Source organism: Macadamia integrifolia, unplaced genomic scaffold, assembly GCF_013358625.1.
Source record: "Macadamia integrifolia cultivar HAES 741 unplaced genomic scaffold, SCU_Mint_v3 scaffold_3A, whole genome shotgun sequence".
Classification (NCBI taxonomy): domain Eukaryota; kingdom Viridiplantae; phylum Streptophyta; class Magnoliopsida; order Proteales; family Proteaceae; genus Macadamia; species Macadamia integrifolia.
The window spans coordinates 85,899-109,427 of NW_024870666.1; the positions used below are offsets into that span (position 1 = coordinate 85,899).

The window sequence follows — 23,529 nt, forward strand, 5'->3', positions numbered from 1 at the left end:
ATCACCCAAGCAAATGCACCCTCATGGTGGTCTATGCACCCTTTCTATGGTCATTAATCATTCAATCTTTTATCTTGTCACGTAAGCAATTCCTTTTGGTTGAAGTTTAACATGTGAGTAGAGTACATTGGGATTTATCTTGACACAAATTTTCAAACCCCATCTAATTTTGTCATCTGGGAAAACAGGTGCTAGTCAGAGATTTTCCCTAAACTTTCCGGACAAAGAATCATGCATGCACCTCTTGGTGGTGTATACACCCTAAACTCTTTTTTGCCCTTCCTTCTGTTGGGGACTGGGAAAGCATTATATGTAGCTATTGAGCCTTTAAAACCTACATAACCCACACTGAAAGAGATTTATATGGACCAACATATTTTTAATATATTAACATTGATGATGCCCAATTTTTATAGATATATGAATCGATCCCAAAGTCCCTTGCTCACATGTCAAACTTGAGCTCAAATGAAGCTCACTAAATAACAAAATAGAATTTTGAAAATTTAGGATTGTAAAAAGGTGTATGATAGTAGTTTTGCCATATCTATTAGTCAGTCAACTGCCAAGGTTATTGAACTCATGACCTAACTACAACCAGTCATAGCCGTTACGAATGGGTCAGTGCTCAGTGGCAGGGATAACATCCAAGACCTGACTACCAATGAGCAGTGCTTCGCTGCACACTATGCTGAAACCTTTGGAAAAAATAAAACCCTTCAATTTGACAAATATCCCCAATTACCCCAATTTGATTATACCTTAAAGGCTTAAATGATGGTGAAATGGATTTTTTTTTTACCGTCACTTACAGATAAATAAGAGAACACAACAATGGAGAGTGTTATTAACTTCACTAAAGAATATTTTAAGACCCTGAGATGATAAGGAGGAAACTTTTGCCATACCTATTTGCCTATTTTGATATTCAAGGTCTGAAAGTTTGAGAGTATCATAAGGGTCAAATTAGGGCTTGATCCGATAGCCGATTCAACATTGACCAGGTTTTAGATTACTGGCCCTATACCCCAAAAAGTAGCCCATAAAATATACTGTTGGATTCCGTTGAATTATGATCAGGGCCACTAGGCACTTAAGCTTGTGAAGAATGAGCAAAAGAAAGATTGGGAAATTCCCAACAAAACATAGAGGAACCCTATCTTTCCATCGATTCTAAAGCTTTTGCATGTGCGATTCTAAAGCTTTTGCATGTGCACTTCCATAGAGTGCTCAACACACCACCGTCCCACAAGACCCCCCACCCACCACTCTCCCTTCTTTTTCTGGGCATAACCACCGGTCCACCACTTTCTCTCTCTATGTTTCATGTACAAAGGTAGTCAAACAAGAAAAGATAAGAAAATACCAAGAACAGACCTTTTTGCTCCCGCAAGTGTTTTTTTTGGCCAGAAGGCTAGAAGCTCTCATCTCTCATGGCACCAGACTCACCACTGCCCTTTATTAAAGCATTTTAGAACGAATTACCAAAAAAAATTTTAGAACGTTGGGAACAGTCGACATCCACAAAAGTAGGCTGACGGCTGACCCATCAATCCTTTCGTCATTTCCCAAAACACCCATCAGCCCATAGTCTCCATCTCTTTTTCATTTGTTGTATTTTTGTCATTTTTGATCTGTTTTGGTTTTCTTCTGCAACTGCCACTACAAGACACCTAACACTATACTCTTAGAGTAGCAATAAAAACAAAGCAGGGCAAACGTTCACCATTCTCCGTCTCTCTCCTTTGAAATAAACATATCAGTATCACAGTAAACGAGAAAGTAGCAGATTCTCACTCTCTTCAGCTTTTATCTTTTGAGAGCTCAAAAGGTCTTTCACAGAGAAACCCAAATGTGCTCCTCATTATGGAGGGTTGATGGGTTTTGTAGTCTCCTTTCTCTACTGTGTCTGGATAGCAGAGGGGGGTGGTGTCCCATTCTCTTCATCTGCTCATTTTAAAGTTGCAGTAAAGGGTCTCTCACTGTCACAGAAGCCTACCATTCTGTATTTGGTTCTGCTTCTCATTATGTGGGATTGTTGGGTTTTGCAGTATTTTTCATAAATCTGTTGTGGTTTTCAGTGGGTTTTCCTTCTATGCTAAAATCTTACCAGTGGGCACTTGAGAGAAAAAAGGATATAGAAAATAAGAAAAATATTGGTGCTTCAATGGGGAAGAAGAGCTTTTGTTGAGGAGTTTTCGGTGTATTTGTACCACTTCCTTTCTTGGTCTCCAAGTTCTTGTTTTTACTGTGCTTTATGAAATGGGTGGCCTTTATTGTTTGGTGCATTCAATGGTGGTTCTTTGCTTGGGGTTGTGTATTAGGGTTCGGTCTCAGGAGGAAATAGTCACAGCAGTTTATATTGTTACTTTAATACAAGCTCCTGCAGTTCATTACAGCAATGAGGTGGGATTGGAGAATATTGGTTCTCGATATGGAAGCACAGAACGACTGAAGAGACTGCACAAACCAAGGTAAACTTACTTCACTTTATTCTTTAAATGAACAACTTTTTCACTTCCGAGTGGTGTTAGTAATGGTGAGTGGGGTTGTTTCCTACTCATCATTCAGCTCCAAGCACTCACCAGTGTAAACTGCAAAGTAATAGTCTGTCTTACTGTTGTTTTTTTTTTTGGTTCTTTTAATTCTTTACCTAAATTGAATGTTAAACCTGGTTTTATCTTCACTGTATTGTTCAAACATTATAAATTAGGGTGTTCATATTGGGTTTTTGTCCTTTTCGTCCTTAATAATGTTGTCTGACTTCACCTTAATCTATAACTGTGTTATACTTTGAGCTTCAATTCCACTTGTAAATTCGTTCAAGTCATTTTATGTTCTTCTCCCTCTCCATGTCCTGTTCTGTGAATTTCTTTTTCCCTTTTTAGTATGAACTTCTCCAGCCTTTTTTTCCGCCCGTAATAAAATTTAAACATTGTAAATTGGTGTTTAATGATTCTTCAAAAATTCCCTTTCATCCTTTTTTCCTTTTTGAGCGTGTCCACGTAGCAGTGAGATTTTCGTTTTCAATACCACTTGTAAATCCTGACTGAGTTTTCCCCCCTTCAAAAGCTATCAATCTAACAATTTTTGTTGAGTTTTTGTAATAAAAATTATTTGCTGAAAGATTTCATGATCGCATCTGGGTCTGATTCGTGGGTTCCCGTTCTCTTATATTTATGTTTCGTCCGTTACTTTTGTGGCAGCTGATTGAGAGAATTGACTCTTGTAAAATTGTAGCAATATGGTTTACGTAGGTTTTGACTATTGGGTTAGCCTCTTCTGTTTCTGCGGGTTAAGAAGTTTGAATTGATGGAGAAAACCCTTGTTTCTACTGCTTTTTATTTTAATTTTCTCCCCCTTAACAACTACTGCAGTACCTTGTGTGCAGGATTTATGCTGCTTCTTTCTCTTCTTTATCCTCTCTATTTAAGTGTATTAAGTCTATATTTATGCAAAGCTCCTTTTACCAGTTTCTTCTTAGTTGAAACTTGTCTTATAGAGGTTAGAAGGTACCTGGTAAGTGTACAACATATCGATGTTCTCTCTTTCTCTCTCTAGCAAACACACACATGCGACACATTGTTCTCTTCATCCATCTTTCATTGGAGATGATCAGCTTAATCAGTGTAAATGATTCAATATTGGGTTGGTGTTGGAATTCTGTTCATGAAAGTTTTCTGTTGGGGCATGGCCTTTTTTTTCTCTTTCTCGTAAAAGATATTTCTAGGAGAGTTTTGCAGATTCTCTTAAGATCTGATTGTTTTCTGAAGAAATTAGGCTATGCTGATTTCCTTTTTGAAAAAGTGCAGGAATATTTCAAGGTCTGATCGAATATATGCTTCTTATTTGAATCATGTACATGATTCCCTATTGAAGAAGGTGTTACGGGGTGAGAACTATTTAAAGTTGTATAGTTACCACTACTTGATTAATGGGTTTGCTGTGCTTGTAACCCCTCAGCAGGTATGTTACCTATGATTTTATTTTCATATTTCTTCTTTTACTGGTTTAGTTTGACTACATTAACTCATTATATGGAGTAGGCCTTAAACCTTTGGTTGAATTTAAAACCAGATTTTATGGAAAATTACTTAAACACCCCCTGTACTATGGCTAGATTGCTTGAAACGCTTAAAGTTTGAAAATATTACTTGTAGCCCCATGAAACCTGATAGTGCTAGTCTACTATTAGTGGTTGAATAAAAAGACCATTTTACCCTTATGAGTTATTAAACTAAAACGTGTGAAGTTAAAATGATCAACTTACTTTTTAAAGGTATTAACCTTAAAAAACCCAAATCGATTTAAGTATTGCATGGAGGGATTCCCCTTTGACCCATCTTCCAATCTTCCATCTCAATTCCTTCACCATATTCAGCTCTAAGGTATTATAGGTTAGGTTGATTTGGGTTGTACAGGAAAAACAACAAGCTCCTCCCTTTCTTCCAAAACCTTCTTCAATATCTCTCCTTTCTTCCATGCATTAACAAATCTTACAGGCAACAACCCACTGTGAGCGGCCAAGTCTGATTTTAGGGATTTAATACTCTATGTTCAGTTGATGTCTGCAATTGCTTCTTGTTGGAATCGATAGAGTATGATGTGCGATGCTTCATCTGTAATCTTTGGCAGAATCGATCAGAGTGGAAGGAGTTATCTCCACATCGCAAGCAAGCCCTATCCTTCCGCTTTTGGTTTCGTGTTTAGAGGTTGAAGACATCCTTAACAAGGGATGAAAGGGAAGGCATCTTCCCTTGTTTTAGTTAATGGGTATTAGGGTCTATTCACTACCCTTAAAGGGTAGTTTGGGCATTTAGGATTTTCCCCATCCATGGCGTCATCACTAAACGATGACTTGACTAACGGACAAGGGCTAGTTGTAATAAATCTTAAATGCAAGGGTGGTTCAAGTAAACTTTTTAAACTTTTGCAATGTCTAGCAATCTGGCCACAGTACAAGAGGTGTCCAAGTAATTTTCCCTATTTTTTATCAGTGAACAAATTTTAGATATTAACTTTGTTGACTGTGGTGGTTATCAATGTTAGTTCATTGAAGGAGCGTAACTTTACCATTTGGGTTGGTTCGCCAGGTTCAGCTAGACAACTAATGAACAGACAGTTATGCTGGATTCAGAATTTAATGTCAAATCATGTTGTGTCAAAATTTCTAAAACCCCAATGTGACATGTTTCCTGATCATGTCAAAGTATTCCTACCTAACACTCTGCCCATTTATTAGTGGGTTGTGTTCTTGTTGACTCATGCTAGTGAATTAGCGCCGAAACTTCGTTACAAAGTCACAAGAAAGGACTTAAAATCCAAACCTAACGAAGAGAAATTTATAAATAAAAAATCCTGGCTACATATTCATCAATATTTTGGTTTAATATATACATTATTTTGTGTCTTTAGTTCCTACTGGTAAAAAGTTAGTGGTGGCATTGAGGAAACTCTAAACCTAATTATAGTTTAGTCTCAAATGCAAGTAGTTAAAAGAGCCCCGAATTGGTTTTAAACCCAGGCTTTAGGAATCTAAACAGAAGTTGGTTAATGGAAATAAACTGTAAAGGCTGAACAGTACAGAGACAGGGAATCAAACAGATCTGAAACTAGGGTAGAATCAAGGCTCAATGAGGGAAAATTGATCTTCACAAATTAGAGCTTGGTTTGGACTGAAACTCTGGACAAGGGAAGGTTCTGGTGGAATGGTTTGATGGCTGAAATCTCAATTCTAGCTGAAGCTTCTGGTGGCAGGGTCTGATGGGGGTCACTGAATGCTATGGCCAGAACAGTGTAGGGTAGTAAGTAGTGCAAGTAGGTTTTACGGATTGGTGTAAGAGGAGTGGACGAACATGGTTGGTGGGTGAAGTTCTAGGGCTAACAGACCAGGATCAGTAGAGCTATATGTATTGTTGCAGATTCCAGAAAAATAGCATAAAAACAGAGATCCGCAAGGTGTGTAAAAGTAGGAAGTAGCTAACCTGTTTGATGGCTAATGCATACTGATCTGTAGGAATTGGCAATAGCAGAATAGAGGTTGAAGGATCACAGTAAAACAGAGTAGTTTGGACCAAAGGCTTAGGGAATCCACCCAGTCAGCCCCAAGGAGAATCAACTCCTTCCACTGTGAATAAAGGTAGGGAGTACCTAACCTGTTTGACGGCTGACAAATACTGATCTGTTGGAATTGGCAATAGCAGAATAGAGATTGAAGGATCACAGTAAAACAGAGTAGTTCGGACCCACTTAAAGGCCTAGGGAATCCACTCAATCAGCCTGAAGGAGAATCAATTCATTCCACTGTGAATCCATGCAGGAATATAGCTAGCAATGGCTAATTGCATTAACTAAGAATTCTGCATACAACTGAGGGCTTTGACCTCTTTATGTACAGCAGGGATCAACCTCCTTACTTGTGCAACAAGTTCAAACCTTCCATTCTTAGGCAATAACAAAAAATAAAACTAATTTTAACATGCTAACAGACTTTCCATACTGGAGTAAAACTAGATTTGATTTGCTAAACAAACATAGAAACTCAATCTAATTCACAATCTACTGCTGCTGGAAATCTTCTAGAAACTTACTATTGCTATACAAGACCAAAGCAGAACCAAATCAAGGCCAAGTGTAGGGGAAATCTTCTAGAAACTTCTGCCTGCTGCATCAGTTACTGTATCAAACAGGTTGAGTGGGTCAGGCTCCCTCAACCCTAACACAACTCATTTATCAATCATTTTCTATTGTGTGTCAATTTTCTTTCGCATTAAATATCCCTGGATCCTAACCCTGAAATTTTGTTTTGTGTTTGTGCTGGGTTGGTGGGTTGTCTCGGAAATTGCCACCCCTTAGTTTTACTTTTACATTGATACTAGAAGTATCTGACATGATTTGCACTCATCATGTGGCATATGGGTAACATAGGCATATGCATTCCATTTCTGACATCTTTGTTGCGTATGCTTTACCTGTCGCTTTTAATTTAGTAGTGGTTTCCTCATTTGATTTGTTTTAGCTTAAGTTTTATACCTGTCATCTTGGTGAATGTCAAAGGCTGAGAAACTCTCGAGGAGACGCGAAGTGGCAAATGTGTTGTTGGATTTCTCAGTCAGAACTGCTACTACCCACACTCCAGAATTTCTGGGTCTGCCTCGAGGTGCGTGGGTCCAAGATGGTGGACCTGGACTTGCGGGGGAGGGGATAGTGATTGGATTTATTGATACTGGCATTGATCCAACGCACCCCAGCTTCTCTGATGACTACTCTGAAAATGCTTATCCTGTTCCACCACACTTTTCTGGTATTTGTGAAGTTACTAGGGATTTCCCTTCCGGGTCCTGCAATAGGAAGCTTATTGGGGCCCGTCATTTTGCGGCATCTGCTATCACCAGGGGAATATTCAATGCTACTCAGGATTATGCTTCACCATTTGATGGTGATGGGCATGGCACGTGAGTAATTTTCTTTCATTCCTCATTCCCTGATAACATTTTAAATTCATTATAGTTTTGGTTGAAAAATTGCAGTGTTGAGTATGCTCTCTTCATGAGAAGTTTGTAATTTCTGTCCATCCATTTTGAATCTTGTATGACAACAAACTTGGGATTTTTTTCCTCTTTAAGTAAATATTGAATAAACTCAAGATTTCACTTGTTGATCTTTTTTTTTTGAAAACATTGTCGGACCTTTTTTTTTTTTTTTGCGGGGGGAGGGGGGTGGTCTAACATCTTTATTTTGAACATTGGAGATTGTACATTCCATCTTAACATTGAATATAAATTATGTTGTTCGTAGTGAAGGGATTATAGACCGAATCTCTCCATGGTTACATTTAGGAAAATTTATTATATTTTTTAGTTTCCTTTATACATAAATCATATGAATAAAGATAAGGGAGACAAAATGTTCCCATTTGCATCCTTTTTATCTACCAGCTGTCTCCTGGGGATGTAAGCTGGGCTGGCAGCCCATGGCTGATTGGACTGGATGGGCTTCACCTGCTCCTAGATCTTTGCCCTACTGAATTTCAGCAGGTTCAGGCTTCATCTTGGCATAGCCTGAATTCAGTGTGTTGGCCTAAATTGAGCTTGTTTCCCGATGAGTTTATCTACTCATATATATTTAGCCTCCATTTATTATCCTTGTATTGAAGGTTCTTCCTCCATGTAAAAAATTTTATGTCATAGGTTTGGGCAAACTTACATATGAAAACTTACAATTCTACTCTTGAAACACAGGCACACAGCTTCTATTGCAGCTGGGAATCATGGGATACCTGTCATTGTAGCTGGGCATCACTTTGGGAATGCAAGTGGAATGGCTCCTCGTGCACAGTAATTAATTCATTCCTTTTAAATTTCTCGTAGTATGCTAGGAGCAGCGGATGTACAATGTAGTTGATAAAAACCCTTTTAGTTTCGAAAAACCGCTATGCTGGGATACTTTTCTAATTTCTTTATCAAATGCATGCTTCGATTTTTCTTTGACTTCACCCCTTCTCCCCCCCTAAAAAAGTACTTCAATTTTAGTTTATAATATATATATTTTTAGATCAAATAGTAAGATAAGAGACAGTTATGGTTTAAGGTCAATGAATGGATTGCCTTCAGTCAAATGAATTCTTGACGGGTAGTTGAGATGCATCTCTAATGGTGGACAGTTGGTTTATTCTTCTTTCGGAACTTTTGAAGGTAGAAGTTTAATCTGTAGCACTGTACTATAAATGTAACTGTTAACCCCATAGTTAAGCACCAACAGTCCTGTGAAATGAGATGATTATTAGATCTGGATCTTACTCTTAGCAGGTGAAAGAATCTAAGGTTTGTGGTCGGGATTAGGACCATCCTATTAATGAAAATTTGGACAATGATCCATCCATGCGGGGTGGACATTAATTCAATGGTTAACATACATATAATGAAAGAATTGACTGCAGGACTTGGAAACTTGACAATGTTATATATAACACCATATGCTAACTATTTTTATATATGTGTGTATTTTTTTTTTTTTTTTCTGATAACAGCACCTAGTTTGCTTTGTAGACTTAGCAAAGCTAACTTATCAAAAAGAATAGTTTACTTTCCATGTTGCTGCCCCCCTGGTATTTTACTCTTGTTCTCAGGCATTAGCAAATATCAGAATCCAACCCTTATTTTATTTTTCATTCTTTTTTTTTTCTTCACAATGAAGTGATGGAAAACAATACTAAAAAATGATTAGTGAGGAGAGCTTGTTGGGATTTGACAAGCAATAGTCAAGTAACACTCAGATAATCCACTTGCTTACCTCTCCTACCTACAATTCTCCCTCCACCATAATGGCCATGTAAGACTGGGGGAATCCCATTAATAACAGTCATGTTCCATCTAGTCCCTTGCTTCCACATGTTAAATAAAAGAATGTTTTTACCCCATTATTTACTTATTTTGTTCATGCTGTGTATCTCTTCTCTGGAGTTGCAGTTGCTTCAACAGAAGTCAGATACTTCTCTTCCCCCTGCTCTCTCTCTCTCTCTCTCTCTCTTTCTCCCTGTGTGCATCAAAGACTATATACATTTTTTGGACTTCAGGTGTCTTCTATGCTGATTTTTGGACCAATTTGGATGATGTGGGGAGAGGAGAGCACAGCATGTCCCCCCCCCCCCCCCCACTTTTCTTCTTTGCGCACCTGTTATTGTCCTTATCCCTTGGTTTCCCTTCCCCCTCGACTCCTGATTAATTCATTTATATCAAGCAAAGAAAAGAGAGTTTTACCTTTTTTTTTTTTCCTTCCATAATTATAAGTATTTTGAGTAAAGTCCTGTTATTCAGCACCCTTGATTTGTTATTTAATCTTATGCAAAACTAACAAAAAAAAAGGGGGGAATATGTTTAGCATCGGATAAGTTTGGTAATTGCTGGATAAAGGATCCCTGTTACAACAACAAGAACAAAAAACTCGGCCTTATCCCAACTTAATGGGGTCGGCTACATGGATCCATTCATCCTTGCCCTCCAAACGACTCTATCTGAAGTCATACTTGAGACAATACCTAGATGATGCTCGTCATTCCTCACTACTTCTCCTATTGTCATTTTAGGCCTGCCCCTAATTCTTTTAGCTCATTCAATCTAAATCTATCTGATCACAACTCCTTACAGGAACATCCTCAGGCATCTGTTGAACATGGTCATACCACCTCAAACGAATTTTTCAAAGCTTATCATTGATTGAGGAAAATTCAAAATCAGCTATAATGTATTCATTCCTTACTTCATCCTTCTTAGTTTTGCCACACATCCATCTTAACAGCCTCATCTCTGCTACACATAGCTTATCTATATGACACTTCTTAACTGCCCAACATTCTTCCCCATACATCATAGCTGGTCGTACATCAGTGCATGTTTTGATTTTAATAAAGGATCGCGATTAAATCCTATAAATATCTGTAGCATTTGACTTGCATGTTTTATCTACTTGGCCTATAGGACCTGTTACAGTTTCATTTTCAGTAGTACAGGTTCAAAGTAGATATATATGTGTTTATAATTTTTGAGGTTTTGATGTATTTACTGTCTATCTGCTTCAGTATTGCTGTCTACAAGGCATTATACAAGAGTTTCGGAGGCTTTGCTGCAGATGTTGTTGCTGCCATTGACCAGGTAAATAGTAAACTGATCTCTATAACAGTTACGTAAATGTTTTCAAATAGTATACAGCGTTGGTTTTTCAATACATCATCATATATGATGTGAACATATGGATATAAAATATCTTATATATATATATATATATATAGAATGTATATCTTCAACTGAAAGAAGCATTTACGACTGTTTAAAGGATGGGCATGGCTACCAAACTGTGACTGAACTTACATTTCTTCCTGGTTAAGAAATTAGGCGTGTCTACAGCTTCAGACCTGTGAAAACTTGACCAAGGCAATCCAAAACTGTGATTGGTTGGGGTGCCGGAAAACCATCCTGAGTTTCATCCTCTAACAAATGGTGGGTCCCTCTAGTATTGTGATGTTAAAAATTCACTTATTTGGATTTCCCTAGTCACTTCATTTACTCCCTTTTGTAAGAAGATATACAGTGAACAGTTTGAGAGACCCAAAATAAAAAGCTGTAAAGCCTGGAAATTCACCATGGTAGGATGCATTAAATGAATATGAGATGGTAAGTTCCAAGTTCCAAGCTACATTTGTGCTTTGTGCACAGCAAGCACAATCAAGGAAGATGGGCATCCTGTGCCTTTTGTTGGATGCAAAGATTCTTATCTTTAAATGTCTGCTTATCTTCTGAAAAGAATTTGCATATGACAGATGGATCTAAAAACTTGATTCGATTCACAGGCAGCTCAAGATGGAGTGGATATTATAAGCCTTTCAATCACTCCAAATAGGCGTCCTCCTGGGATTGCAACATTTTTTAATCCCATAGACATGGCCTTACTTTCGGCAGTTAAGGCTGGAATGTTTGTTGTACAAGCAGCAGGAAACACTGGACCCTCACCCAAGAGCATAGCTTCATTCAGTCCATGGATATTTACTGTTGGTGCTGCCACTCATGACAGGTTTTACAATAATTCCCTAGTCCTTGGCAATAACATCACCATTTCTGGAGCTGGACTTGCACGTAAGTAGCCAATTAAGCCTTATTCAGACTGCTTGAGACCTGGCCTAAAAATTATCAAAATATTTCTTTTGTATTGAACATGAGATGCCTGTAGAACAATTTTACTGTTTGGTTCAGTATACGGCTATTATTGTTAGTTGGTGCAGTTCCTAGAGCGCTGCTATGGGTACGTACCCTTTCTCACATGCTCACTTTAACTGCCATGTGGTTTGCACCCAAATTCAGTGGGAACACCTATTCATACCAATCTGACCTTCGCATGTTGTTACAATTCTAATTTTTTTTGAAGTGGTGGCCCTAGTGGGATTATTTGAATAAGAGGGGCTGTGGAGAAAACAAGGGGAAAACCTTATACATAATGGTCTATACGGTTGAGATGGGCCACCAAATTTGATATCTTTATCCACAGAATTTCTTAAAAAAGTGGCGTACCCAGCATAAGGCTCCTGCCACTGTGGGGTTTGGGGAGGATCGGAATGTATGCAGCCTTACCCTTGTTCCTATTTTACTTACCTCGGTGTAACGGTGAGGTTTCTCCATTTCGTTTGAGTTGGGATTTCTATCCAAAATTCATGATGGCAAACATTTTGTTCACATAGCAAAATTTTTTTGGATGAATAAGTTCACATGGCAAATTATTAGGGCCTGTGGAAAGGTTCCTACAACAGGCATGCAGGAATGCTTTTCCTTATTTTATTTAAAATAAAAGGAAAACGATTCGTGTCACAGTCCCTATTTCTGCCACACATGGATTGATGGTTGGATTATCATTTTGTTTGTTAGGTAGATGTGGAATCCCCTAGATAGGCTGCATGTCAGAGTTAGTGGTCCATCTCAACTATATGGCTCACCATTTATGGGGTTTTTCTCATTGTTCTTCTAATGGTCAAGAACTCCATTTTCTTCAAACAAAATTAAATTTTGAAGTAATTTCAGGTCATTACATCAACACATGCCAAAATCAAATTGGATGGAGAATTATCCATGACAAGCAAATGCATAAAAAACATGTCCACTTAATTTGAGTGCTAACTGAACAGCCATTTGGCTATTATGGACAAATGTGTTGGAATGGCTTCTGCCTTCTCTCATTGTCTGTGCTGGAAACCCTCTCCTAAGAAAAATGCATTGACTCTTATATGATGGCTTACTACTAGTGTTACAAGTATTTTGTAGCTGTTATGGACAATGTGTTGGAATGGCTTCTGCCTTCTGGCATTGTCTGTGCTGGAATCCCTCTCCTAAAAAAATGCATTTACTCTTTTATGATGGCTTACTACTAGTGTTACAAGTATTTTGTCATCTCATTGCCTTGGCAGCTGGATATGAAAACTGATACATATGGTTCAGGTAATTGACAAGTTATAAAGAGAGCAGAGTTCTCTTGTAACTCTTATATGATGGTAATGCATTATTTCGAAAACTGAGAAATAGTAGGATTAATAAAGAAGTGCATAAATTATTTGATTTCCATTATACAGTAATTGTACTTGTTGGAATCCACGAAACATGTGGCGCATATGCTATAAAGATTGAAACTACAAATCAATGGGTTCATGCTAGTATTTTCTTCTTGAAACTGAATCGACTTGAGATGAAAATAGTGTTGCTTTTATTTTGGTTGTAAGGGGTGGACATGGTAAAACAGTAAACTATAACATTGGCTGGTTATGGTCATCAAAATGATGATTTTTCGTACAGAAGGTTCATTCTGTGTGGCAGACTGGCAGGCTCCATTAAATATTACTTCTGATGCCTGCATTGTGCTTTTGTCCTCTGTACTCCCCTCCCTCCCTTTTAATCCTATGCATGGAAATATATACTGAAATTTTATTAATCTTCAGCGGGAACAGAGGAAGGTAAAATGTATACACTGGTTTCTGCACTTCATGTTTTGAGCAATGGCACGACAGATGTGGATAATATGTATGTGGGTGAATGCCAAGATCCCAGCAGCTTGAATCAGGATCTTATTCAGGGAAATCTCTTGATCTGTAGCTACTCGATCCGCTTTGTGCTTGGGCTCTCATCCATCAAACAAGCCCTGCAGACAAGCAAGAACCTCAGTGCAGCAGGTGTTGTATTCTATATGGATCCTTATGTTATTGGTTTTCAGATTAATCCAACTCCAATGGATATTCCGGGCGTGATAATTCCATCCACTGAAGATTCCAAGGTTTGTTGTAATTTTGTACTATTTTGGATGCCTACTTTTCCCATTCTTTGTATTTTTCGGGACTTAAGTTTGGGAGTGAACTATTCAAAATGGCAAAAGGTTTTATGGATGGGCACACCCATATCAGAGTGTATGTGTATATACGGGTAGACATACCTGGTTTTTCTACAACTGATGTGGCAATTCTGGCACTGGATATCTGAAGAATTGTCTGGATTGAGCTGGCACACTACCATGTGTATGTCCATGCATCCTCTTCATAGTGCATGAACCCTCGTTATAGTTTGGGATTTTGTAATGATTTGTTTTTCCACTTAGGCAATTCCATTTTGGCTGAAACTTGACATGTGAGAATGGAAGGGAACCTTGAGTATGCCTGCCCACAATTTCAGTATCATTTGACCTGCCATGTGACAGGAATAGGTACCCATTCAGCCATTCTATATGGGCGTGCCTGCCTATAAATCCTGAATAAGAATGATCCCATAGATTCTGGAGTATTTGGAAGCTTTCCCTTTGTTTCTCTTCCATATTAATTGTGTGCCTTTACACAACATAATATTACCTATGATCCTTCATGTTTTGAGTATTTTCTAGTTTTGGGTCCTAATATCTTAGTAAATAGATATTTATGTGGATGTTAAGTATTTCATTAATTGGTATTGTTGTCTCTGACAAATTCACTTTATTAGAATTTGAATATTTTTGATAAGTAAACATAGGTTTGGCTAGTAGCAGCAAAGTAATTATCTTTGCTTTCTGAGATGAATGCTTCCTTTTTTTCCTCTTTAATCTTTAGTAATGCCTTGGTTTTTTCTTGTGCAGATTTTGCTTCAATATTACAATTCTTCCTTGGAGAGAGATGGATCTTCAAAAAACATTGTTAAATTTGGGGCTGTAGCAAGCATTTTAGGGGGACTGAAAGCAAACTACAACAACTCTGCACCAAAGGTTATGTATTATTCTGCAAGAGGACCAGACCCAGAAGACAGTTTTCTTGATGATGCAGACATATTGAAACCTAACTTGGTGGCTCCTGGAAATTTCATATGGGCTGCTTGGAGTTCTTTGGGGACCGATTCTGTTGAATTCCAAGGTAAACATGCATAAGCTTGCAGTCCGTAGTTCTGCTGTGCCCCTTTTTTTTTCAGGAGTTTCTTTTGTATCCATGATTTTGTTGAAATTTGATTGATTTTATGCAGGCAGTATGCTATGTCACACATTTATTAAACTGAATCTTGCTTAATTTCTGATAACCCAGTTCAACTTCTGTTCATGGAGATCGAGCCATTCAATGACTGATTTTTGCTCCACCTTCTCTTATAGGCATTAGAGAAAGAATGAAGGAGGGGGTGGAAAAACTAGATCTATAATTTCTATTTAAGGATCAAAACTTATTCTTCAATTGTTTTAGTTTTCTTGATCTAAGGAATAGGAGGAATAGGTTTTTCAGCTCAGTATGTGTTTGGCTAATGGCTATATTTGAACAAGGGTAGAGCATATTCGTTGAATGGCTCTTAATATCACTGGATGATTCGGTTGGAGCCACCTTGTTTGAAAAATGGATCCCAGTTCTTATTCTTCAAGTAACTGGAGCTGCCAATTATTTGTAACCATATAGTCTGAAAGATATAAACTGATTATGTTTTCCCTATTATCCTTGTGTCATCTTATAATTATTTACATCAACCTCCAGGAGAGAGTTTTGCAATGATGTCTGGGACGAGTATGGCTGCTCCTCATGTTGCTGGGGTTGCTGCATTAATCAAGCAGAAGTTTTCGAGTTTTAGTCCTTCAGCCATTGGTTCTGCACTCTCAACAACAGCTTCTCTCTATGACAGGACTGCTGGTCCCATAATGGCCCAGCGTGCTTACAGCAATCCGGATTTGAACCAATCTCCAGCAACTCCCTTTGACATGGGCAGTGGCTTTGTCAATGCAAATGCTTCTCTGGACCCTGGTCTGATTCTTGATGCCAGTAAGTTTTTGTTATTTGCTTAAAATAGATACCTATGGAGATTCTAGAATCATTATTTGCTAATATATTATAAATATGGATACTAAGGAATCATTGTCACACGATGGGCCCCACCACTCTGGATTCATCTGCTGGCTTATTGACCCTTGTCTGGTATATGTAATGGGTCAAGGGTCAGACAACCATGCTGAAGTGGTTGCACCCTTGTAGTTTCTTGCAGAAAACCTTATTTGGATTGGACCAGTCACCCTTGTGCCAGATTGAAAAGATGGATCTGCAGGTGGTGGGAAGAGAGATAATGAGGAAGACAAGAGAGAGGAGTGAGAAGAGACAACAATCGCAACTCATTAGCTATGTAATTTTCTTCTGTTTAATTACATCATGTGAGGCTGTTAACCATTGCATGCATTTATAAAGGAGAACAGAGAGGGAAAAAAAAAATCTAACCTGCGGTTAACAACCAAAAGGAAATCAATTAACAAAAGAAATCAACCAAAAGGAAAACTATTCTAGTTGTTGGTTGACTTGGATTTCCTAATCCATCTTAACAACTTTATTGAACAAGAAAAACAAAAAAGACCATTTATAATGTCCAAACCCAGCCCACTTTTACAATAAAAATAAGTTGTTATAATCTACCAACTAACAACTAATGGACCCTACATAATTTTATCCAAATACTCAATCCCAAGTATAGGATTAAGACCGCAATATGGGAAATAAAAGAGGCTTATTACATCAATAAACCCAAAATTAAGAAGCCCCCAAGGTTTATAGAGCTCCCAATCATGGGCCAAAATAAAGTCTTAAGGCCCAATTGGCCCATTGGAACAATCTTAAGTGCATCACCCTCAAGCTGTATCTATTGTCTCTTACAAATTTAACTCTAGAGGGGACACTCTTTTCAGTCAATATTTCTGCTCTGCATGGTGCATATTCACAAATAGCTCATTGATAGTGACAGTCTTACTTGATCTTGACTTCCTTGTCATTAATAAAATTATTTTCTATGGTATGGAAATTGGCCTAAAATATCCATACTGATGATGGGTGTGACTTTGGGCTATTGATGTGGGTATCCATAATATTTCATGGACAGATGGGAAACAATACAAGCACAACGGATATATTTTGTTCGAAGTGAAAAGTACAAATAAAATATGCATTGGTAAAGTGAAGTAAAGAGAAATGAAAAAGAAAATATAAAAGAAGATTTTCAAATGGGTGTTTGGTTGGAAGTAAAGTTGATGTAAAGTGGTATGAGAAACATGTGGGAACCACAACATAGGGAGAGTAGGAGTGGGAGTAAATTTTTTCTATTGTCTTTAGATAATAGCTATTTTAGGTAAAATGTTATCCAACAAGAAAGACAACTAGGGCACCCAAATTTTGTATTATAACCAACCCATAGAAATTGATTTTTAATGAAAAGTTTGGTGATTTCATTCCTCTTTGGCTGTTTATGTTTACTTTTATTCATTTGTCTCATTTTACTTTACCACTGGAAATTTAGGCCCCGGAACGTGAAGTGAAGTGTTTCATTGTTACAAAATAATTTGAAATTAAGTGAAAGAAAGTGTGTGTTGAAAATCAGCCAAAAAATTGAAGTTATCAAAACACATTTTAAATCAAAGTTTAATTTCCATGTGTTTGGATGTAATGCAATTTTTAGTGGGAGGAGCCAAATGAATTTTTATTCTTGGGTAATATTTTACCTAAAATGACGTTTGTAGAAATACAGTTAAAAAAATTTTAAACTCCTAATTTCTCTGTGTTGTTGGCCTCACATGTTTTTCATGGCATTTTATATCAACTTCACTTCCAGTCCAAACATCCCACTAAGAAATTTCTTTTAAATATATATATATATATATGTATATATTTATAATTCATTTCATTTACTTGACCAAAGAATATTTTCTCTCTTTTTTTTCTTAACTGAATGGAGCCTAGAATTTGGTAGGATACCTAATGCGAGCTGATGTCATCAAATAGTATCCTGAAATCACTTGAAGTCCCTTCTGTAACTATCTGTACACTATCATTTGATTACTATTGCAAACGAGGTCTTATAATGTTGTTGCAGAAGATATTATTTTATCAGTATCCTGAGCGGACCTTGATGAATTAGTGTTATAAGTTGTAAGTTTGTACAATATCTACTAGTATCAAGTCCCGGTGAGCTTCCGCTCAATCAAGAATTTTTTTTTTTTTGAGCCTGAAACTCCAGGATTCCTTCCAGTGCCCATTTACTAATTTGGGTGGAGGGGGCTGGGTTTTGAATTGTAAATACGAGGTTTTAAGGAGAGAGAAAACATGTGGACCCCACCTTGTTAATATTGGCATGCAAAAGAATCCACAATCTGTCTGCGTGCGGATCTTTAATCCATATTTTTATCAAAAATCAGAAAATAAAAAGAAATTCTGTCCTTACTTTTAACCCAGAGACTAGTATCTTATAATCACTCTAAAAAAAGAACTAAACCCATAACCATGACAAAAGAATCCTATTCAACTGATAAACCAGTGATCTGAAGTTGCACAGCATGCTCAATACATAATGGATAGTTCAGATTTCAGCCAGTATAGTAGACCCATAACCGTAGTAATTTGCAAAGACAAAAACCACCCGCTGGGCGCAGGATATACTATTTTCTATCACTGTTCTAGTATAACATAGAATTTCATGCCATTGCTGAATCGTATCTACTATGCTATGTTTCAATATACTGATAGAACATTTATGTTCACTGTATTATCTGTACAATTCCATTATCTATGTCACAATTCCTTGATTAATCTTCATGAGAATGTTTCAGCTAAGGATTTCAATGTGTGCTTAGCTTCTACATCTTTTGTGTGAGGGTTGCTAGAGGACTATATGAATAGGGAAAAAGAACCGTGCCAGTCTGGTGCAGTAAACGCCCAGACTGGTGCAGGGGTGAAAAGACCTATCTGCTCCTTCGCGCTGTGCGTTGAAGAAGCTCTTGCCGCCCCCCCCCCTCCCCCATTTCCCTGCGGGTCTGGAGTTTCCTATGCCAGACCGGCAGAGTTCTCTTGCCCATAGGAATATGTATGCACTCGTTATATTAGTTATATTGCTAAAAGATTTCGTTATTTTTGTACATAATTCGTACATATTGATATGTATAAACTTCTGAGGATGAACTCTGCAGTAGTTGTACTACAAGGGCATTATGATAAGAGAGGATGAACTGTCAATTTGATTTCTGTTGAAGTATCCAACTCAAAAGCTTAAGCTATTAAGTGGGAGTTCAATTGGTATATCAAGGTCCTAGAGTTTTCCAATGTGAGATTATTCCCGACACTCCTTATGTGTTGCCCCTCTTTTGGGTGACCGTACGTAAGTATTTTATCAACATAGTGGGCCTGATGGCTCTTATACCATGGTAGATATCAAACCAAAAATTTTAAGCTATAGTAGGGGAGGCTTTACTGATATATGAAGTCGTCCAAGGTTTTCTAGAGTTTTCCAATGCGATCCCCAACAATTTTCCGCTTTTTCTTTCTTTTTTGTTCCGTCCATTTCTGTCTTGTGTATTCCTTAATTTATTCATTTGTAAACTGATGTTTCTATAGAACACTGGTGAAATACTTTTTAAGGTCCTTGGCAGCCTTTACCAAGCTTTAACTAGGCTATGTTGGGCTGAACCATTTTTATGATAGAATTTAGTTTTACACATTGTACTGCAAAATGCAGAACTTGGAAAAATTATGCCATTTGCTTTTATTATTGACACTATAATATTTTATTTGATATCAGCTCAGCTGACTTAGATTACACATGTGGGTTTGTTGTAGGTTTTGATGACTTCTTTTCATTCCTTTGTGGCATTAATGGGTCGGCCCCTGTTGTTCTGAACTATACTGGCCAAAGTTGTGGAATTTCTAACATGAATGGCACCGACTTGAACTTGCCTTCTATTACAATAGCAAAGCTAAACCAGTCAAAAACAATCCAGAGGATAGTTACTAATGTTGCTGGCAATGAGTCATATAGTGTTGGTTGGTTTGCTCCCTATGGAGTATCGGTTGCAGTGATTCCCAGTCACTTCTTCATTGCAAGTGGGCAGAGACAGGTTTTGACAGTTCTCTTTAATGCTACAATCAATAGTTCTACTGCCAGCTTTGGAAGGATTGGGCTCTTCGGCAATGAAGGCCACGTCGTCAATATACCATTATCTGTGATCTTGAAAATCTCATCCAACAACATCACTAACAGCTGATGATTCCATACTGGTGATAACTTTTTTCTTGATTGGCCTTTTGTGTTGTTGACCCATTTTTTTATTTATTATCTTGTAAATGTCAACAAATCTTTTTGATATGTACATACAGTGATTAATAAGTCTACAAGTTATACTGCTACTTTTATTTGTATTAACCTGTCAAGAATTTTCCCTCAATTTCGTTAAATCCTCCCACTTTTGCCTTCATTGTCACCAAGTAGATTGGATAAGATTGGTTGTGTGACTCATGATTATTGGATGTTCTAAACTGAATTATTACATCGTCGATACATAATTCTAATAAACTATAATTGCTTTCACTTGAAGTGAAAATTAGACATCTTTGGTCATTGCTTCTCCAAACACTTCAAGCCCTGCTTCTCACCATTATTCATCCACACTCTTTGTTACCCTTTTTAAGTTTTTGCAATGACAGTTGACCTTGTCGTTATACAGAGTATAAAGTGCATCTAATCAATCTGAGTGACACTACTAATTTGTGTTGGCCTAATTGGGTGGTTAATTGCCCATACTTTAACACAGTATAAAGTGCATCTAATCAGTCTGAGTAACACTACTAATTGGTGTTGGCCTAATTGGGTGGTTAATTGCCCATACCACAGAGTATAAAGTGCATCTAATCAATCTGAGTAACACTACTAATTGGTGTTGGTCTAATTGGGTGGTTAAGGCTCTGTACTGTAACAATTAGCAATTCTGTTTTTTAACTTGATACTGGGGCTGGCACACTTTTTTTCATTTCTGTTTTTTTGGAGTTATTCTATGTCTTTAATGTTGTATGGTAATCCAAAAGAAAAAATGATTCTGTAACCTGGAAGAAATAGAAACATGTATGGTTCACACTTAACATAATCGTTTCTGTTGGAAATCAATATTTACATAAAATGCCATCTTCACCATGAGTTTCAAAGTTGTGATTTTTAAATAAAATCTAAGGATAGTCTATGATTTTTTAATAAATTCCAAGTTATGGAAACCGTTATTATACAAATAGCCAAAGTCGAAATAAGACATAAACAAGCTAACCATTATTGTTTTGAAATCAACAAGACACTTCTCTACCCCTGATGGCAATTCAGATCTCTATCTCTGTTACCAGAAACAACATAGCTGAGCACAGGTATTTGGAAATTATCAGATAAATGTCTTAAACTGCAGATTTAGGCGCCGGGGGGAGGAGTAAAGCTGTCTGAAGTTATGAGTCGCATGTGATTTTGAAGTCCAAATGCATAAATAACACTTGACATCTAGACATCAACATGCATCAGCCACACTGCACGTCAAGTCGATTAGAGAGACTGTTTGGACTTATTCTCATCCATTTTCTTTGTCTGGTTCTCCACTTTTTCCCCAGCACAATCTGCTTATCTCCCTTTTTGGGTTCCTGGGTTGATTAGAGAGATCCCCAAAAGTAGGAGACTATCCTTTTCATAGTCTATATAGTCTAATAAGACTTCACTGGGCTTATCCTACAAATTGATTAGATTAGGGAATGAGCAAAAGGCAGATATGCCTTTTCAACACACAAACTCGTCCAAAACTAACCTCCAATAACCAACTTCTACAATCTACATATATGTCTCATTGAGTCCAAATCAATCCTTAACTTATGCAGTTCTATTGATTCTAACAAGTTTCAAATACATTGAGAAATGGAATAAAGTCTTAAGATCACAAGTATTTGCGTCTCTAATCTCTTCTCCCCAACTGAAGCTACTTTTTGCAAGAGGACATATTCAAGGATTCACATTCAGAAAAGTTTCAACATCACCTCCTTGAACTAAGTTGAAAGACGGAGTGAAAGAACCCAATTAGGGGTAAATGATTCATGATTCATGATTCCTTATTCCTTCCCACCAAAAGCTTCTTTTTTCTTGCAATAATTTGTTTAATTTTTGGATCCGCACCGGATCTTTTTTTTTTTTCGCAGTGCTCACTGATCAGTTACAAATCCTCCATTTTTCTTTGGTTTCGAGGGTTTCCTCGGAAAATCCAAAACCCAAAGATGCTTCCCTCAAAACCCCCAGAACTACTTCCACCACCACCCCATAGGCGCTACAATCCCAGCCCTCTCAACCAAATTGTCGCGTCAAAGCAAGCTTTGAACTTGAATCAACATCTTCCGGTGACTTCGGCGATTAACTTCACCGCCGGCAAGCCAAGGAACTCCACCCTACTCCAGAGGCCTCGCCGGACTAACCCCTTTGTCTGGTGATATGCTATCATTTGTTTCGTCTTCGCCGGAATATCCATCTTGGTCATCTTCCTCGCCATCAAACCCAGGTACCCATTACTTGAAACCACCAGTGCGATCCTCAATAGTGTTTACTTGGATTCCCCAGACTTTGTAAACGGTGATTTCACATTTCTCGCCAACTTTTCCAATCCGAATCGCAAGATTGATGTGAGTTTTGAGTACTTGGAAATCGAGCTCTACTTCTTCGATAGGCTTATTGCAACTCAAGCCCTCCCAGCCTTCACCGTGAGACGTGGAGAAGTGAGGTTGGATTCTGTCCATATGTTAACGAGCGAAGCTTATTTACCCCCTAATCCGGCATTGGAGCTCAGAAAGCAGTTGCAGAGTAATCGGGTTCTGTATAATATAAGGGAAACATTTAGGGGGAGAATCAGTGGGTTAAGAGAGGGAGAGAGAGATCAGGGGGCGAGAGGGAGTGAAATAGAGACATGGAAAGAGATCGACCTACCTCGCCGACGGTAGATCTGCGTCGTCTTTGTAGACTGTGGCTGCAACAAACGTCTACCTGTTGGAACAATGAAATAAACTGGAAACAAAGAAGAAAATCAGTAGGGAGAGCGTGCAAGAGAGAGAGACCTTCACCTTGGATCACCAACGGCAGATCAACATAAGTAGGCTCTGCGTTCTTGCTTCAGTTCCTTCACGCTGCATAAGCTCGTATCTCTGGCCGTTGCAGTTGTGAAAGAGGGTAATAGGGTTTTGCTTCAGTTACGAAGACTTGGTCCGTTTGATTTTGTTTTCAGAACTTGTTTTTCTGTGTTTAGAAACGGAAAAAATATCTAAAAAAACGTTTGATTTTTCCGTTTCATTTCACTTGTTTTTTGAAACAGAAATAAAAATTTATACCTATTTTCATGTCTAGGAACAAGAATAGAAAAATAAGTCAAATTAGTTTTCCTATTTCTAGAAACAATTGAAAGGGATAAAAATTATGAAAAACCCAATACATCACTCAATTTACCTCAACCCCAACCTTGTTGAAACTTTTTGCTATTTAGATGTCATGATTTCAATCTGGTTGTGTGAAGCTCACAGTTTTGGATTGTCTTTATTATTTTGAAACTCATTTCCACGAAGCATACCTACAACTTCAATGTTATCCCTTCACTTGTGAGTTGCGTACCTACAACATTGTGCCTTTACTCGTGTCTTGAACCCGATTATACTGTTGAAAACGTTTCGGGAAATAAAAAAATCAAACACCTTTTTGTAATTTCAAA

At 37.7% G+C, this 23,529-nt stretch overlaps 1 protein-coding gene and 1 long non-coding RNA gene across 2 annotated transcripts; one reads left to right on the forward strand and one right to left on the reverse strand.

Moving 5' to 3' along the window:
- Nucleotides 1-1,698: 1,698 nt before the first annotated feature.
- LOC122071638 (subtilisin-like protease SBT2.2) lies at nucleotides 1,699-20,180 on the forward strand. The gene is made up of 10 exons (XM_042636017.1): nucleotides 1,699-2,474; nucleotides 3,813-3,966; nucleotides 7,057-7,454; nucleotides 8,241-8,336; nucleotides 10,577-10,649; nucleotides 11,345-11,627; nucleotides 13,472-13,803; nucleotides 14,629-14,899; nucleotides 15,500-15,781; nucleotides 19,604-20,180. The coding sequence occupies exons 1-10, from the start codon at nucleotides 2,263-2,265 to the stop codon at nucleotides 20,026-20,028; spliced, it is 2,526 nt and encodes an 841-aa protein (XP_042491951.1). The 5' UTR covers nucleotides 1,699-2,262; the 3' UTR covers nucleotides 20,029-20,180.
- Nucleotides 20,181-21,649: 1,469 nt separating this feature from the next.
- LOC122071640 lies at nucleotides 21,650-23,291 on the reverse strand. The gene is made up of 2 exons (XR_006138234.1): nucleotides 22,758-23,291; nucleotides 21,650-22,645 (listed from the first exon to the last, which is right to left on the reverse strand). It is a non-coding gene; the product is annotated as an uncharacterized LOC122071640 (long non-coding RNA).
- Nucleotides 23,292-23,529: the final 238 nt, after the last annotated feature.

Excerpts from the sequence above, each read along its gene's own strand:
- LOC122071638 (XM_042636017.1), top strand. The coding sequence starts at position 2,263 with ATGGGTGGCCTTTATTGTTTGGTGCATTCAATGGTGGTTCTTTGCTTG. Across the intron at positions 10,650-11,344 it reads TTGTTGCTGCCATTGACCAG|GCAGCTCAAGATGGAGTGGA; the intron begins GTAAATAGTAAA and ends TTCGATTCACAG. Across the intron at positions 15,782-19,603 it reads TGGTCTGATTCTTGATGCCA|GTTTTGATGACTTCTTTTCA; the intron begins GTAAGTTTTTGT and ends GGTTTGTTGTAG.